The 18,979-nt window shown below is 48.0% G+C and overlaps 1 protein-coding gene across 1 annotated transcript in view; it reads left to right on the top strand.

The window, feature by feature from the left end:
* Positions 1 to 13,503: 13,503 nt before the first annotated feature.
* Positions 13,504 to 18,979, top strand: part of PAWR (pro-apoptotic WT1 regulator) — a gene marked incomplete at its 3' end in the record, with an annotated part of 66,849 nt that continues 61,373 nt past the window's right edge. The window contains exon 1 of the mRNA XM_079539450.1: positions 13,504 to 13,992. Within this exon, the coding sequence (XP_079395576.1) occupies positions 13,510 to 13,992 (483 nt within the window). The 5' untranslated portion in view covers positions 13,504 to 13,509. The remainder of the gene's footprint in view (positions 13,993 to 18,979) is intronic.

Raw genomic sequence — 18,979 nt, forward strand, 5'->3', positions numbered from 1 at the left:
AGGGCTTACTACAGCAGCAGATACCGGTATTGCACATCGTGAGTAACTCCAGTGGACCACAGTATGGCAGTCACTGGAAGTGTGGGAAGATCCCTTGGAGACTGTCATTTTCAGATATCCTGCCAAACGCCCTCTTACCTGTGTGTTTTTGTATCAAGATCATTGTTTCTGTTAAAATGCAGCTGCTGAGAAGAAAAATGACTGAGAAATCTTGTTTACAGCTACAGCATTATAAGGAAAGTGTTCAAGGCCAGATACGCCTCAGATATTTAACCAGTAAGCCTTAGTTGTACATAAACACTTTTACATCAACAAAAGCTTTCAGCTCTCACAGAAGACAGTTACTCAATAATGTTTTTGTTGTGCCACAACTCCCAGGTTTTTTTTTTTCTATACTCAGTTTTTCTTTAAATCGTAAGTTTGGATTTTTTTTCCCTTCTAATTATTCATGTACCAGATTTTCTTGTACAGTGTTTTCACAGCTTTACCATTTGCAGAGACCACACACCCTTTTAAATTACATATTCGTGTAGCTACCTAGAGTTGTATTGTCCAACCACCTGGAACAGAGATGTTTGGTGGAACGTTTGCTTTCACTGTTTGTGCAATATGCATTTATTTCCTATACAGAATGCTTTAAAAGTCAGTTGAAACTAGAATTATTTTAAGAGTCCTGTTTTCTGCCTTCATCGGTCACTTAAAAAAAAAAAAAGTTTGTAGTGAAAGATGCTAGATCCTGTAATCGTCACATTCATTTGAGCAGGTACTGAGTGATGCTGTATATATAAATGTGTACTGGTTTGATTTTTCAGACCACCACGTGGCATGCTTGAATATATTTCCCTATTGCAAATGTCTGTTAATGCAAATTAGGCTACTCCAGAATAGTGTGTTTAACAAAGTTCATTAATTTTTATGGTATAAAGAATTTAGACATTGTACATTGTATGGAGCCCTATCTTTACAAAAGGTCTAAACTATATAAAATACTTTATTATCTTTTCTTCCCAGTTGTTTTTTTTTTTTTTTTCATTTGATAGTGTTCACCATAATAAAAAATGCATAAATATAACTGCTTCACTACATTTCACATACCTGTATTTATCTGAGTGCTGTCCAAAACTGTTGTGCTAGCCAAAGTAATCTTACTAAATCATTTGAAAAACATAACCCGTTACACTCACATTAATGTTTATATGCACTGTTGCCATGTGAGAAGGCATCTAATTTGATAACACCATCGTGTCAGACCATTTTATACATTTCAGTGGCCTTTAAAAACAAAAAAAGTACTTAAGTGAAGATTGCTTTTGTTAGAAACAGCTTTTATATTTCATTAAACCATTCGGAATACGACATCCTATCGGCACATAACTTTATTGCCTAAAACCACTGACCAGATCAGCCATTAAAACCGATTGTACATTGTAAAGCTTGTAGTAGCTATTGTATTATTGATTATATTGTATACTACATTAAATGTGAATTTGTACCCCTTCATTTAAAAAGGTCATTGTGTTCTACTGCCTCCTGGGGGGTGGGCTTAGCTTTAGGGGGGTGGGATATGTTTGGGGAAGGAAGACGCGATGTCCTCTCTCCGTTGGTTTTTTGAAGATGTAAGGTTATGCTCTCACTACCAAGCTCAGGATTCTTGATTTTAAAGGTACACGGATGGTCTGAGATACCTGATTGTAATCGATCTGTGTGAGAGGTGGGGCTGAACCGTAGGGAACTTCCATTGTCATATGCTAACATAAAATAAGCGGAGAACTGAACGGTTTGAATGGCTGCAGCGTACTGAGTTCTGTTACAAGACAGTTAGGCATATTCTCGATTATATTTGGTAAAGTTTGGGTGCCTGTGAATGATTAAATACGTGTTTCTAATATTTTAGTGTTTTATATTTAGGTTATTTATTCTTTATATCTTAAAAAAGATGAATGGCTACTGTGCTATATTGATTTTATTGGTAGTACTGAGCAGACCTTGTATCTGCATGAAACTAGTTGCAAAACCCACTATTTTGGAAAAAAAAAAAAAAAAAAAAAGAAGTATTTTGACATATACAAATAAAATGAATACAAACTATTTTAAATGTGTGAAAGTTTTACTGAGAAGACACTGAGATTTGTTACGAACTTAAGCGATGTTGTAAGTTTGCTGTTGAAATTCTTCGGTGGGCATTTTTCATTCATTGCGTCATTGGGATGCCAAATTCGAGTACCTTTCAAAGATTGTAATCAAATGGTGATTATTTGCACATCGTTGTACATGCACATCTGTAAATGCTACAGTAAAAATGCCATATTTATGCAATCTGTAACAACTTGGACAAATGTTTATATATTTTACATAAACCTGTCTGTGTGCAGAATCTGAGAACCATTTTTTATGTGATGTTATCACAAGCTCACAGAGCGATTGCTAACCACGTGTCACGACTGCACTGTACCCATTGTGTTGCAGACCAAATGCAGCCCGGGAAAATCACACTGGTGCACAAACAGCGTAGTGAAAGGAGTCTGCTCTGTGATTTAGGGACAGTTTGTATGTGAGAAATGCATTATTGCCAGCTGTTGACTCCAACAAGCCTACTGAAGTGACCAATAGCTGAAATGGTCATTCAGAACAGCAGCTTAGATTCTCAGAGGACCTCTCCCAGTGTGGAAAGGGAGGGATATTTGCGTGCCACAGGTTAACACCAAATACAGATGGAAGCATGGACAGAGCTGAAGGAAGAGGCAATGGGAATGCATAGAACCACCCATTAGTGAAGCTGTAACCCCCAGAGGAGGAGTGACCATGTGTGGGAAAGCAGCACCAGGTGCAGGGAGGATGGAGGGACTGGGTGTGTATGGACCGTGGCACTTAATGGTTCCAAATGCTAAACATAATTTCCCAAAATAAGGGGCTCCGCAGATTAAGCCAGTTTTTTTCCCACCCCAGCTCCCTCGTCGTGATCTATTTCCTCTGCATGTTCCCTGTTCCTAGTTGTGCACTGCTGTCAGACTTCTGCCAAGTTTGAATGAGGAAGGGAGGACCTTTCTCTGTAGATCGGTGCATGTTTTGTTAAGTGCCAAATACAAAACACGAACGCCCCGGTGTTACTCTCTGTGCTAACCTTTGGTTTGTTAATGCTCAGGTGAGCACGAACACTGGCTGTTTATCTGTGCAGCACTCTCAGCCACTGTTCATTGGGTGATCTTCTAAAGGTATCCTGTCTTCAAGTTCTGGTGCTTTCATTATGCAGCTGATAACGTGTTTTATAGGTGAAATTTAACTTCCAGCTACAATCCCGAAGGCTTCGCAGCAAAACAAGAGAGAAATTCACTGCATAACAAACAGTTCATAAAAGAAAAACTACGCAGCTATAAAAGCTTTACATAATTTATTATGGAATCTTTTTTAAAAAAAGAGAATGGAGGAAGGACTGTAGACGATGTAGATGGTTGTTTCCTCACGGTTTATGGGCACACTGTTAACGTTTAATTGTGGTGATTTAGCTTCCTTAGGTTCTTAGGTCAAAGCCACAAGTAGCAAGGGGCAGAAATGGTGGTGACAGAGGTACGTGCTTTACCTTTGTCCTGGGTGAAAGAGCAGCAGCTTGGGGTTTGCTACAGTCACAGCAAGGATTTACCCAACAGCCCGGTCAGAAGGTGGCTGCGTGAAAGGCAGAATTAAAGCAAACAAAAAAATACCTTCATAAACCCACACCGAAGGGAGAGTTGCTGCCACACTGGTGAAGTCATCGGCTGTTCCTGCTTTTGTCAGCACCTCCCCATTCTGTGTTACTGATTAGATAGGGAAAGTATGTAGTCGTTGGAGAAAGGAGGAACTGTTCGTTCTTCATGTGAAAGCATCACCTGTTGGATGTCTAATGTTTCAGATCTGCTCTGGGATAAAAAGCCCCACATTCCAGCTAATTATTTCACCCTTCTCGCTTGGGTTTCGCAAACCCGCTGAAGCCGAGCAGAGCGGTTAGCCAGGGCAGCACAGCTCCTCTCCCAGTGTGGTCTTTTCCCTTTGTTATGTGTGCCAGACGAAGAACCAGGGGGGTGGGTGACAAGAGCCGTGGGTGCCGCCTTCGGGCACTCCACCCGGCCTTCCGAGCAGGGGGGCGGAGGCTGAGCTCCGAGTGAGGGGCTGCCGGCTCTGCGGGGCTCTGCCATGCGGTGACCTTCCGGCAGGAAGTGGGGCATCCAGGCGCTGGTCAGTGCCAGGTGTGAGGCGGTGCGATGGTTCTTCTCGCCCGCAGGAGGGGCGGCCGGGTGCGGAGCTGCTGCGTTCCGGCTGAACTCGAGCTGCCGTTTTAAAAGGGCTTCCCAAGTCTGGGATGAAATGCGCAGCTGGGTAAAACGTATGAACGATACGCAGACCGCTCGGTGCAACCACGAGATTTAACAAAACGTGAATTTGGTAAAAACAAACGAAAAATCAAGCGCGGGAACCTTCCGCTTTGCACCGCCTGCTCGTACCGCAGGCGCGGTTCTCCAGAGCCGCCATCCAGTCACCCATCGCCTTCGGCCGCCAGGCCCTGAGCTGCTCCCGGGACACGAGGCGGCCGCCAAGCGGCGCCAGAGCTCCTGGAGCGGCTGCTGAGCCGCGCTGCCCGGCCGCGTGCCGCTGTGGGGCCGCCGCCGTGCCGGTGCTGGGTGAGGCGCGGAGCGCGGCCAGCAGCGCAAATCTCTCCATATTCTCTCGGCCTTCTCCCCCCAGCTCTGCGCGGGCAGCGTTCTGCCCCCGTTCCCCGGCACCGCGGGCACCACGCGGAGCAGGGCTCCTGGGCCCGGCTGCGTTCCCTGCAGCCCGGATCCGAGCGGCCGCTTCCCCGGAGACCCGAAGCACTCGAATCTCCGCAGTTTCTGGGGAGCGGCACTCGCACGCCGCTCAGAATCCCTTCGTACTTTCCGACAAGACCCCGCAAGCGCGCTGACGCGCCGCAGCTCCGCTGTGCACGGCCTGCTCCGCCCGCTGCCCCCCGCGACTGTCCGCCTTCCCCGCGCTTCCCGGATCCCGGCTCCTCCCGAGGCCCCTTCCGATTCTGTCACCGTGTGACCCCCATCTCGTCCACCCCAGCACTTCTCGGTGCTCCCGGTTCCCGCCGCCTATTTCTGCCCGTCAACCCGTCTCCCTTCCCTCCCTCTTCTCCCTTGCATTTTCGGCCCGTTTGCTGCTCCCCTGCTGGCTGTATCCGCAGAGCTGACGGTCGGCTCGACGGCAGGACCTCGCCACCCCGCAGCGCTCCCTGCCCTCTCCCGCGCCCTGCTGCCTGCCTCCCCTCCCCGTGTTCTCGCATCTCGGCAGCGCACAGCCCTAATGGCTTGGGAGATGCCATTAATCTTTCCCTGACCGCGGGATCTTTTTTTCCCCTGATAATCTAATCTTTACTCAGGAGGAATGTCTCCACCAAGCCAATTAGTTCCCACCTACTCTAGTTTCTCTCTAACCCAAGGGAGTGCTTCTGCCATAAGCTAAGCGCTCTGCGACTCACCTGTTCCCTTTCCATGCAGCTATTCCTCTCCTCGGGAATCAGCACTATTTTTCATAGGTGCGTTTTTCCTCCACACCTCTGCATAGGTGAAGGTGAAAGCAGTTACAGGTCTGACACTTCTTCTGCTGATCTGAATCCATCGGGGTGTTTGCAGGATAACAACCACTCACTGTTTCTTGTTTAGTTTCCTTTCACCTGTCTTTGAGCAAACACATGGGGATGCCAGTAGGCTACTTGGGGCCAGTGGTATTTATTGACAGATCCCTGGCTGTGGATTTGCTTGTGCGCAGGACAGGGTATGCAGCCTGTCCCCATGTCGAGGCCCTTTTAAACTTGTGCCCACTCTGAAACAGCTACAGTGTAGGCACACAGAGTTGTTGGATTTGTTAGGATTGTTCACAGAAACATTCAGCCCCACGCCTTCACTGCAGCTGTTGATAGCGTTTATCACTGAAAGAAGTCCCGTTATATATCATACCAGCATCGTGCTAACAATAGGAAGTATATTTAGTTTTGGATATTCTTTAAGCTGTTCTCTCCCTTTGTATTTTGTTTGCTTTCTCAGCAAGACTCTAAGCTCTCCTAGTCGCTCCCCCGCCTCTGCTTACACTCACTGATACGCCACAGCCTCTGACTGATTGCTGTTTGTGTTTGTTTTGGACACTTCCAGATGATTGCTACTAATAACCAGCACTGAATTCCTGAAATATCTGCCCCATTCCTTCTACAAGGCAATTTCTTTATGGTCTATCATATGAAAAACACCAGGTCCTAGAAATACTGTGGGGCAGGAGAAGAATAACCTCCAAATGAACGGCTAGCTCAAACAAAGCGTTGTAAAAAGCCATCACACTGCATTCTGCATGCATCATCTACCGCATTTCAGCACGGGCCAAGCTCCTTAGTCAGCTCTCTGAGGGGAGCTAGCAGCAGCATGCTGCTGTCCCGTTGGGCTTTGGCTGTGTGCCGATGGCAGCAGGGCCGTGGCAGGGAGCAGCAGAGCAGGTCCATCATGGGGTGCACAGGACAGCCCAGAGACCTCGGTGGTTCTGTACTGGTCCTTCCAAGAATCAAAGCAACTCTTAAGAGCTTCAGGGCTGGTCATCAATAGCAAACAACCAAAAGCTTGGAAGGTTTATGAAGTGTAACTAGAGCCGACAAGACGCAGACAGATAGCAACTTGGAATTGGTTTCTAGCTATTTCTATGCTACAATTTGGAGATAAAGATGAGAACTGGATTGTCTTTACGGTGCAGAGGATGCTGTCTTTCAGAGGAGAGAGCAGGCTCTGCTGGAGCTGATAGTTCCTTCAGCTCTGGTAAAAGCTTCTTGGCGTACAAAGAGCTTTATATTAAGCACTAATGGAGGTCATTAGATGTCGACATCCAATCTGGAAGCTTATCATAAACACAGAAAGTAACAAAGGTGGTGTTATTCAGATAACTTAAGGTTATCTTAACCGTAACGTAAACCTATGATATTACTTTTGTCATACGGAGAGGTACAGCCAGCCCTTCACTACCAGATACCGTAGGTGGCACAACAGCTGTGTGACCTGGCAGCTCCCCCTTACCTCAGCCGGTGGCGGCCCAGCTGACTCTCAGGCCGGCTGGAGCACAGCGTGACACAAACAGCACAGAAAACATCCGGTGCTGGCTTACGTCCAGAAGGTGAAATGGTCTCTGTCACACAACGGGATGCAGAAACACGTCTGTTTGAAAGCAGTTCATTCCCCAAAGGGCAAACGTAGGGGCTGGACTAGTGAGCCAGCAAGGAGTAACTCCATCGCCTCCACCGTATACTTGAGTATGTCTAGGTGGTACGTTATCTTAGAACTTGTTTCCTAATGGCAGTTGCTTTTGTTGTCATTTGGCTATGTTGAATTTCACGTGCTGCTTTGTCAGCGCCACCCAGTCTGGCAGTGTTATCTTTCACTTTATCAATTTGTTCTTTTTCTTTTCAGTACTTCACAGAATAGCTCAAGTTGGAAGGGACCCACAAGGACCACCAAGTCCAACCCCTGGCTTCTGCCCAAAATCAAACCCTATGTCTGAGAGAGTTGTCCAGACTGTCCCTGAATTCCAGCATTGGGCCCGTGCCCACTGCCCTGTGCAGCCCGTTCCATGCCCACCGCCCTCTGGTGCAGACCCTGTCCCCAACCCCCAGCTGCCCTCCCCTGGCACAGCTCCATGCCGTTCCCTTGGGCCCTGTTGCTGTCACACAGAGCAGAGCTCAGCGCTGGGCTGAACCAACCCTGGGACCTCAGATGCTTCTCACACTTTTTGCCTTCCAGCCTCTCTCCATCTTCATAGCCCTGCTGTAGACATTTTCCAGTAGTTTTATGTCCTTCTGATATTGTGGCACCCGAACTGCACACAGTGAGCAGGTGAGGCCACACAGCGTAGAGTGGAGCAGGGCAATCCCTCTCCTCACCCAGCTGCAGAGCATTCTGACAGAAGAACCTCCCTGGGTTCCTTCACAGGGAGCACAGAGGTGGGACCACAATGGACCAGTTGTCTTCTCATTGTGTTTCTTTTGTACCATGCTCCTATCCTGGCCCTACTGATGTGCTATCAGGGAACTTTTTTCCATGCTCTTTGCAAACTGGCTCTTGAGCATACTTCTAGTTTGCCACAGAGCCTTTACCTTTTTCACCCTTCCCACCTAAATGCTGACATCTTTGCTTTTTCTCAGCTTTCTCGTACTTCACTGCATAACGCTTTGACTCCATGCCTGTTTTTCATCCTGCTTTTCAGCACATCACTCTAGGGTATCCTCACCCCATTCACTGCTCAAATCTGGCCCTAGACAGTACCTTTTTGGTCAGTAAAAAAGAGGTAGCATGGTTCCTCAATAAACTGCTTCAAAGCTCTGCTGACTGAACTCTATCACAAACAGCAAGGAGCTGTAAGATAAGCAGAGTCATAAGGTCTCCTTTCCTGTAAGGCAGGAAAAGCACATGGTACAGAACATGAGAAGCAGCAACAAAATGTCTTACAGAGTGAGATTGTGAACTGTGGCAGAAAATGTTCTTTCCCAATATGCCTTTGAAGTCATCTCTACTGTCATTCTTATCCACAACTGCAAACTGGAGGTAGATGGCAATCTCTGCATTAATTTCTCATAGTGTGTATTGAAAAATAAAGCTAACTTCCTTCTGTAAGTTTTTATTTTCCTTTCCGTACTGCATACCTCCATCAGTTTGATTAACAAACTTGGCTGCAAGAGACAATACCACATAGTTTGTAGAAACTGTTTGTTTATTTATGGTCAAATGATAGCAGAGTTCAAGAAGAGTAGAAACACAGACAGAAACCAGACTAGAAGGTGTGCCCCTAGGACTGATCTCCAACGCTAACACCTGCTGATAAATCTAGCTATTACACAAAGCTCTGTTATTATCACTTGCAATATTTCAAATCAGGACCTAGCACCTAAAAATGTTTTAAGCAATTCAGTAACACAGCAAATAGTATAAAGTTGATATTTCAGCAGAGGAGACGTCGTCAGATTTGTGCGAGTTTCCAGACAGAAGCCAGACCAAAGTGCCATAGCTGACCCACTGACCAAAGTGACTCGAAAGAACACCGTTAGCTGTCAGCACATTACAGAGGTGAACCTTGCCAGAAGGTTAGCACTGTAGCACTAAGATCCATGGAGGAGAAAATAAGAATAATTGAATTAAATCCTGGAAGAAAAGTTTGGGAAATGAAAATCCACGATGATAGGGTAAGCCTCTCAGATTTAGATAGCGTGCACAGCTCAGAAGTAACAGAAAGTGGTATTAAATTGCAAGGGATAGCAGTTCATCCCCATTCAGACAAAAATGCAAAAGCAACTAGAAACCAGAAATCAGACAGAACATCTCTGCGTTATCCTCCACGGTTTCACTCCTCCATTGGGATCTGCTACAAATGAATCTTCTCTAGGCAGAGGGAAGAAGCCAAGACTTACAGAGCAGCACCCACGCTTTTAACTCTTTTGACAGCCTCTGTCAGGGATGTCCTCTTCTGTTAGGGACATAACTGGGAATAACGAGAATAACTGGGAAGACACTCATGTATTTGCAAAGCAGACTTCAGTAGGTTTGCTCCTCCTAAGGATGCTGTCTAAGGCAGTGTGAGTGAATCTGAGACAGGAAAGAGAGTATTGCTGCCAGATGATGTGCAAGAAGAGGTTAAAAGGAAGAGTCAAGAGGGACAGCAGTGCTACAGTGGAGGATTATGTTACTTTTACAAGGAGATTTGACCTCAGAAATGTCTTGGAGCATAGGTGGGATTTTACAGATTAGAGAGGAGTTGCAAGTAAGTGGTTTAATGGGAAAGGTTTAAAGAGAAGGCTCTTGAAATTCGATGGATAAAAAGTAAAGCAGGTATTTCTGAAAAGGTTGTGGTAAGGTTTCACGGGATTATAGTAATTTTAAGCAATGGAATCTGTGGACGCACATGAACAAGTCGGTAGGTGGTGAGCTGGTGTACTGAGTGGTGTGCGTGAGGATTATCCAGCACATGAAATGCAAAGCAGCAGAGAGGTTTAATGGGACTGCACAGGAGTGAGATGAATAAATTTTGCAAGAGTGATAGAGCAGGTAGAGCAAGCATGGGACTGAGAAAATTTGCACTGGGAGAAGAAAGATGAAGAATGTTGGCTTCCAAGGGAGGGGAGGTGGAAAGCACCAGGCAGTGCTCCGAGTGGGAGTTTCAGGGAAGCTCAGGTGCAACAGACACAGCTGGGGTGAAGTCAGCTGCTGTGACAGTGTAATTGCTGAAATGCACAGCCCAGCCCTCACTGTGCTCACATCCACTGCTTGGGCTCCATAAACATTCAGCAAGAATCCATGAATGTCAGTGCCATTTTTTCTGCCTGGATAAATTCCATGACACATCTTTGCTTCATACGCACTTCCATGTCAGATGCCATTCTATCAGACTGCCCCTCTGCTGCCACCTGTCACGTGGCAACAAAATATAATGGAATACTGGTAGGAAGGTTCAACTTCTACTGCCATACCACCAGTATCTGCCTCCAATGTCATGGGCCAGCATAATAAAACAGGAGGCATTACTTCTGGGGCAGCGCTCGTACATTTCTGCATTCACTATTTTATTTTCCAGCCTTTGAAAAGTTCCACTTCATAAAAGATCGTGGCTGCAGTAAAGTTGTATGCAGAACCTTAATAAGATTAACTGGTTGAATCTACAACAAGAACCACGACAAGCTGAAGCATCTTGCAGCCTTCTCCAAAGGGACCAGCTTTAACGCGCCCAATCCTAAAATGAACTTCATTTCCTCAAGATTTTAGGAATAAATGCTGTTTTCTATTCTAAATTGAAAAGATGAAATGTTTGCACTCTGCCTGGCAAAGGAGACCACGATCATCCTACCATGTCCTGGTGGTAATTTTACCTCAAGGGGAAAATCTCATTCCATAATAATGAACAGACAAAAACCAATATCTTAAGGCTTAGGGACCCCAGTCGCTATGCCAGCCTAAAACGTAGCTAATAACGTCAACTGTATCTCTGGGCCTTAAGAATATCCCTGAGATAGTTTTAGGTAAGAAAAGAGAAAACTGCAGCTCTAAAAACTGTTTGCAGTGCACTCAGCTGTTCTCAGTTGTGGCTGAGGAAAACATGCAGTGCAATACTTCAACTATTTGGGACTTTATCCCTGAAAGCTCTCCAGCACAGACAGCTTATTGAGATGCAAACATCTGACAGTCAGCGTTTTCGTTTTCGCATTGGGCACTCGGCTCCTGCCCCGCTCACCGCAACATAACTCTTCTGTTAATGTATAACAGACTGCAAGGATCACAGCTTCTTTTTTTCTTTTTCTTTTTTTGGCACACACAAACACACACACACACAAAACAAAACACAGCGCAAAACAAAGAAACAAAAACCCACCACAGTGTTTTTAACAGAAGATTAAAAAAAATAATAACAAATCTGGCAGTGGTGGCCCTGGCTGCAGGTGAGAGGCTGCCACGAGATCAGTACTGACCGATACCTGGGAATGGAGAGGGGCTGCTCTGAGAGCTGCAATACATAGCTGTGCTTCTCCACAGACACATCATGTTACAAAGAACAGCTCTGGAATGTGATTTTTACACACTTTTAGCCAGGTGTGCAAGGTACAATGGTGGGGGTGAAGCACCAGCATGTTAAACCTATGCGATTCTCTCAGTCTTCATCAGGTTGGATATTAGGAAATATTTCTTCTCAGAAAAAAAGTGGCAAGGTATTGGCACAGGCTGCCCAAGGAGGTGGGGGAGTCACCATGCCTGGAGGTGTTGAAGAACCGTGTGGATGTGGCACTGAGGGACGTGGGCACAGTGGGGCATGGTGATGGCCGGACTTGTGATCCTCAGCCTTCATGATTCTGTGCTTCGTGATATAAAAGGAAGAAATTGGCCGAGAGGGAAAAGTACTTTGCAGATGAAAACTGACATGATGGATCCTTTTCCTAAATTGTGTTTTCTGAAAACAGACCTCTGTGGTTTTGCAACTTAAATTCCATGGAGAATAGTGAAGGTAAGAATGCTATTCTGAGGACAGAGTGAGCTTAGTCAAAATTTCTGTTAAATCAACTTTTTGTTAGCTTTTTTGTAAAGAGAAATACGACCAACTTCAGGAATTGTGTACTGCAGCAGTATTTTCAATCATCCTTTCTGCTTGCTGGTGGTTTCTCAGGTTGGTTGGAACAGCCAACCTGCTCTGCTTGGACCACGCTGTCAGCCAGCAAGGCTGGAGGCATCTTCTGCATGGACAAACCTAGCATCCCAGCTGCCACAAGCACTGTGCAATCCTTCAGAACAAAACTGCTGCACCCACAGTAGAAATGAGACAGAAGCGGAAAGTCCAAGCAAAGAAGCACTCAGCAGAGGGGCACTGAAGGTCGGTGGGGTGAGCACGGGGCAGAGAGGTATAGGGTTAATGCGGCCCTGGACTTGGATTGCGTGGCAGGTTGCAGGAGCCACGCATCAGTTGCTTGGGGCTGTTGTGCCACAGCAAATTCAGCGACATCAGACAAGCGGAGCTTTCCAGACAGGTTTTACCGTTTGTTCACACATACGGACCATATAACGAATACTGTAGACTGCAGCCCCGTTCTCTCTTACACGCGTTCTTCGCCGTTTCCAACCCAGCGGCATTTCTGAGCCGAGGGCTGCGGCATCACCGACCGCGAATCCTCCAGGACCCTCCCTCCCCCCACGTTCTCGTTCCGCCTCACAAAACGAAAACGCAGAGCCGTTCCGTTCCCATCCTTCTGCCCGCAGACGGAGACCTCTCCGGCTCCCGAGTGCAGACGGGAGGGAGAAGTGAGTACAGCGGGGTCAGCCGAGCAGCGAGCGGGCAGTGGCGGAGGTGCAGACGGCCTCGGGTGCGCCGCGGCCCCGCCCGGCGGCACCCGCCAGCAGATGGGGGGCAGGCAGGTGGCGGGCCCGGGCCCGGGTCACTTCGGCACTTTCCGCCTTCGCTTCGGCTCCGTCTGCTCCGCGATGGAGAAAGGGGAGGGCAGACGGGGGAACCCGGGGCCCCGGCGCCGCGCCGCTCCTTCCGGGCGGGCGGGGGGCGGTGCCGCTCACCTGGTGCCGCCGGCGCCGAGGATCGGCCGTGCGGACGGCCGCGCCGGGCGGGAGGTGAGCGCTGGGCGGCCCCGCCTCGCCCCGCCCCGCCCCGCGCACCGGCCCCGGCAGCGGGCGTCGGGCTGGCACGGCAGCCGGCGGCGCGGTGAGGGTGGGCGCGGGGAGCCGGGGCGGCGGTGATGGGGAGCGGAGCCCCGGGTGGGGCGGGGGGGCTCGGCGGGAGGCAGGGCGGGACGGGCGGCGCGGCGGGACTCCTGACGGCCCCTTTTGTCTCTGCCCAGGGTGTTCGCGTCGCTCCCGGCCTCTCTCCCCGCCCCCGTCTCGCCCGCCCCGCCGGGAGCGCTCCTCCGCGGGCAGCGGCACGGCCGCCTCGGGGCGGGTGGCGGCGGAGGCGCTGCGGGGCGCTCCCGCCATCCACCCCGCCGCGAACATGGCGACCGGCGGCTACCGAAGCGCCGGCGGCAGCACCACGGACTTTCTGGAGGAGTGGAAAGCCAAGCGGGAGAAGATGCGGGCCAAGCAGGCGCCGACGGGTCAGGGGGCTGCGGCGGCGGGGGCCGAAGCCAGGCCGGCGGCGAGCCCCGCTCCGGCCGAGCCGCACCACCACCTGCCCGCCGCTCTGCCGCCCGAACGCGGCGCGCCCCCCGCCGGCGGGGCCGCCAACTGCCTCGGCCCGGGCCGCGCCGCCCCCGGCAAGGAGCCGCCGCCGCAGGGCCCCGCTGCCGGCAGGGAGCCCGCCAAGCAACCGCCCGCCGCCGCCGCCGCACCCGGCTCCCCCGAGGGCGAGGAGAAGCCGGCGGCCAAGGGGAAGAGCTCCGGCCCCAGCGCCAGGAAGGGGAAGGGGCAGATCGAGAAGAGGAAGCTGCGGGAGAAAAGGAGGTCCACAGGTGTGGTGAACATCCCGGCTGCCGAGGTGAGCGGGGCGGCAGGGCCGGGAGCCGCCGTCGCGGCGGTGCGGGGAGCGCTCCCCGAGCGGGAACGGGGCGCCGCGGGGCAGCGCAGGTATGCGGCGGGAGCGGCGGCGGGGACTGAGCGGAGTCACGGCTTCGGGTGGGTGCTCAGGTGTAAATAGCCCGCCGTTTGGAACGCGAAAGTATTTCCTGCGCTGGAAAAAATGTGGTGGTTGGAGGAGCATTTTTTGAGGGCAGAGGAAGATATTTTTATCAGCCAACACCACTGTCCTCTGCGGCTTGCTACTAGGATAGAAATCTGGCGCTGAGTTATAATGCTCCTAGAGGAATTCGGAAGAATGATAACCGAGCCTTCAGCTTTTTTTTTTTTTTTTTTTTTTTTTTTTTTTTTTCCCCAGTTAATAGGAGGCCACAGGAAATTTTAAATAAAGCTGTGTTTTACTCCCAGTGTTGCGTTAATTCTGGTGGTCTATCTCACTGTAGGAAAAACTGTGCAGTCTGTTTCTCTGGTTAATGTTACAGATGGTCAGAATAGCAATAAAGCGCTTTTGCAGCAGCAGCAGGAGATGGAGTTGTGTTCTGCAGACCTGGAGTCATTAACACTTGTTTCGATCCCATAAACGCGCTCGTGGCGCTCACTTCCATGCAGGGAGGTGCTGGGAGATGAGCAGTGAGTTGTAAGAGCAACTTATGGAACTCGACTATAATAGAGCAACTATTGGAAATCTTTGGAGCTGTGTTTCTTAGGGGCTCTTCCTGCACTTGATGGGGCATCGTTTGCAGAGCCTATCCTGAGATGTGTTGGCATGGGTCTTCCTGTTCTGGGGAGTGCAGCAAGTTTTTCAGCTCTCTGGCTTCAGAGATTGCCAGCTGCCCAGGCTGAGATGGTTGGTGAGCTCTGTGTGCTCCCCTCTACCTGCCCTGTGCTCTTTTAGGAACTCATAAACAGTACAGCATTTCCATGTTCCCAGGTAAGCTAGCCCTGGTCCGTTTCATAGGGTCTTTGCGCACTGCAGCAAGCATTACACAGCAGCTCCTTTTAGGGCCTCTGCTGTACCCCCAAACACCAGTCATGGCCTGTTCTTTTTTCCCCACCCTCTCTCCCTGTGACTGGTGTCCTGGTGCTTTGAACTTGTGTTCTGAGCTGCTATTCTGTGGCTTTGGGTGGTGCGGTTTGGAGTGTGCTGGTGGTTGGACTTCATGTTTGTTTGTTGGCTTTGTTTTGTTTTGTTTAAATACTGCTCTGAATATTCATTGCTTTTCAGGAATGCACATTCTTTGTTCAGCAACCATTAAAATCTTCTGTGTCAGTTTGCTGCTGTAGCTGCTGCTGCACTGTTAGAGTGGCTGTCATGGCTGAGGTACTTGGCGCTGAGAAGCAAGCTCTCCACAGCCATGTGTTTCTGAGGCCTGACTCCTTGCAAACTTCTCTCCATGTTGCTTATATCTGAAACCAACAACTTGGACAAAAGGAGGCTGTTGTGTAGATGGTGACTTGTTGAAATAATCGAGTTTGCAGTCTACAGCACTCCAGTTTCATACCAGTTCCAATCCTCTGCTGTGGGCAGGGCTGCCACTCAGCAGCTCAGGCTGCCAAGGGCTCCATCCAACCTGGTCTTGAGTGTTTCTAGGGATGGGACACCCACACCTCCTCTGGGCAGTTGTGCCAGTACCTCACCACCCTCTGAATAAAGGCTCTTCTCCTAACACCTAACCTAAATCTCCCTTACTTTAATTTAAAACCATTCCCCCTTGCCTCATCACTATCACACTATGTAAAAACTCACTGTGTCTCTCTTGTGTTTGTCAGATCCTTTCAGGTACTGGAAGGCTGTAGTGATTTCTCCATGGAGCTTTCCCCATGCTGAACAAGCCCAGCTCCCTCAGGCTGTCTTTGTAGGAAACTTCTTGCTGTCTTTCTCCTTCAGGTGCTAGGCTTAGCTTTGCTGTGCCCTCTATAGTAGATTAGTAGCAGTATGCATTGCAATTGATCACTTACACCGTGTGGAGCGTTGGAAGATGTTCTTGTAGACTTTTGTTGGGTGTTTTATTGTCTGACTTTCAAGAAGACAGTCTTTCTCTAGTGCAGTTGTCATTTTGTGATGAGCATTGCAGTGAAGTGGAAAAAGGCAGCAGAGAGGAGATTCTCATTCTCTGAAGTAGACAAATAACTTTACAAAATGTGCCTGTGGGAGATGCTTAGTGCCTTGAAGCTACTTGGCCTGGTAGAGAACACATGAATGGTTTTCACCACCAGAGAAACAGAACCTAACTACTGTTGTGATGCAGTTGGAAACTTGAATATTATAAAAAGTGGTAGAACAATGAAAGTTAAGTTTAGGTTGTCTTGCTTTTGTTGAAATAGGCATTAAAAACGTTAGCAGATTGTTCTTCATTAAGGATGAATTTCTGTTCAATAGGAAGGTAGTAGAGCTGGGACTTAAAAAGTTCCGTGTCTTAAAGTTCTTTTGTATTTAAGTCATTAAAGGTCAAAAATTGAAGGGAAAGCTGTGAAAACAAATGGTGACAGGTTGTGAGCAGGGTGAGTGCTATGTGTTTGGAAGCTGTGGTGGTAGAAATAAAGGTTGGTTTCTGTCTTCTCAGCACCAGTGCTTAATCTAAGACCAGATGGCTTTGGAAGTTGGCTTCTGAAGTATTTGCAGCCCTTTACCTTCTTGGTAGCTGGTTGAAACTTAGTAATTTGATTTCACTCTGTGGAATATGGGCTTTGATGACTTGGAATAGGTTGTGAAAGGTAACAATTGCATCTAATGGTAATTACTACTACAGTTTACTTCTCTAAATTAAGCTTTACAGCCTGCCCCAAACAAAGCATTTTTTTTCAGTTTGTAGGTGTTCAGTTGATGCAGGTGTGAAGTTCTGTCTGTAACGTTTTTCTCACTTGAAGCAGTGCTCCTGTCTGTCTGAGACACAGAGTTCCTGTTGTGCTAAGCTCTGCCTATACAATGAAAGTGGTGTTGTGTATTGTTGAAGTAACTGCTGTTCTGCTGTGCTGCTGAAGGTGCAGCTCTGCTTCTGTAAGTGTTCACACTGGAGGATTCTGCTGGCAGAGCTGTGCTCATAAGCTGTTTCTGAATCCCAACCAGGAAACCAATAAGTGCTGCTGTGGTCACCTTTGTAAAAGGGGTGCGTGTGGAGTCAGCATCGTGGCTATCCTAGGCAGGACACTTAGGTGGTTGGTTTTGGTGTAATGTACTTATGGATGAAGTTTACGTTTTTCACCTAACCAGGTGCAAGCCATCTAAATTCACAAGTGTTCTTCTGTAAATAACGGGGTGATGAATGTTTTAACAAGGTGTAAAGAACTTGGATCTGTGTATTTTGCACGCAGAGCTGCCATACTCAAGATACAACGGTCTCCTGACCTGTTTGTAGGAAATATTAATACAGTAGCAGACCTACTGTTTCCAGTGCATAGGATGTGCAGCTGCTGTGTCCGTCCCATGCCAACTTTGGAGTGGTACAAAGGCCATGACTTCCTGACACTGGGCTGGTGGCTCTGCCAGGAGTCTGCTGTTTTGGAAGGGGCTGCAGGTGGTGCTCGGTGGGTATCGTGCTGAACAGAAGCAGCTCATGCTACTGGGGGAATCAAGCACTGAGCTGTGTCACTGGCAGGAGGCTGCTGCGTTCCAGTTGGAAAAACCAAAGGAAACTTTAAATGCCAAATGTGTCAAGCGTAGCAATTACTGAGTAGGTTGTAAAGCAACTGAAAGCCTTCTCTGAAAGGCTGGAAACTAGAGAGGAGTGCGGAGTCCTGTGCTGGTGATTGGACTCTTCTGAACAGAAGTTTCCCTTCAGTAGAATCCTTTGCAGCAACTCCCTACCTAAGGATTAAGTTAAGTGGAAGAACAGTTCTTGCTATCTTGCCATAATGGGAAAGCATCTGCACTGACCACTGCCTGTGAGCATTTTCCTTTCAAGCAGCTTGCTTCTTTTTCAGATATGTTTGGAGAAAAATGTCACAGTAAGACGTGTTGAGGAAAAGACTGGGGGGAAATGCATATTTCCTGACCACTGATACCATCAATACAGAATATTAGTGTTGTGGCAGAAGTCTGAAATATATTTATTTGACCTGGATGACCTTCCACTACCATCCTCCCACTTGCTTTGTCTTGTGAGCACATTTATTTTACTGTGGTTCTCTTTGCGGTTCCTCCTTCAGACGTGGATGGGTAAAAGAGGCATTAGGTAAAAGAGGCATTATAAACATTTTCAGATTTCTGCTATGAAGACTATTTACATCCAGTCTGTTTCATCGTCGATTCCTTTGTGAATCCTGATTTTAACTTAACCTCTGGGCAACCCGTGCAACAGGCACATTCTGTATCTTTTTTCCACCTTCTTTTAGCACGTAAGCTTTAATTCCTGTTCCTTTATTTATTTATTTATTTAAGTTTTTGTTTGTGTTTAGAGGCATGCTTTAATGCCCTGACACTTAGCTAGGTAAGGGGAGGTGTTTGCTCAAGTGAGTCACGTAGTGAACATAGAAATCCAGAAGGATTTTGAATCTAGAACCCTTCCCAGTCACTGTGCTTACTTTGGGATAAGGTTGGGCAGTAGTTTTCCATCTGAAAATATAAGCAGAAAAGAAGTAGTGTGATTCCTTTTTGTATGATAGGGATAACTTCATTCTTGTTGTTTTCATAGAAGGTCAGACTGTAGGCCGGTGTCTCCAGCTGGAAATCACAGGACTCTACCAGGAAGCACTGATTCTTTTATGCATGTAGTTTGTAATTCCAGCGCCTGTTCCTGCTGGAGTGGGCAAGAGTGATGGAAAGCCTTCAGGAGCCACCAATTTCCCCCTGATTCTCTTGACTGCATTTATCTCTTAAGTGCAATTTTGGGAAGGCTGGTTTTTAAAACGATCCTTTAATAAGTAGGTGTATTTGGAAGACGTTATTGTACTGCTAGCTTTTTCACTCTCCTGGTTTTGGGATGAATCATCTGAAACGATACCGTTATTTG

The sequence above is a fragment of the Tetrao urogallus genome (assembly GCF_951394365.1).
Source record: "Tetrao urogallus genome assembly, chromosome: 1".
Lineage (NCBI taxonomy): Eukaryota > Metazoa > Chordata > Aves > Galliformes > Phasianidae > Tetrao > Tetrao urogallus.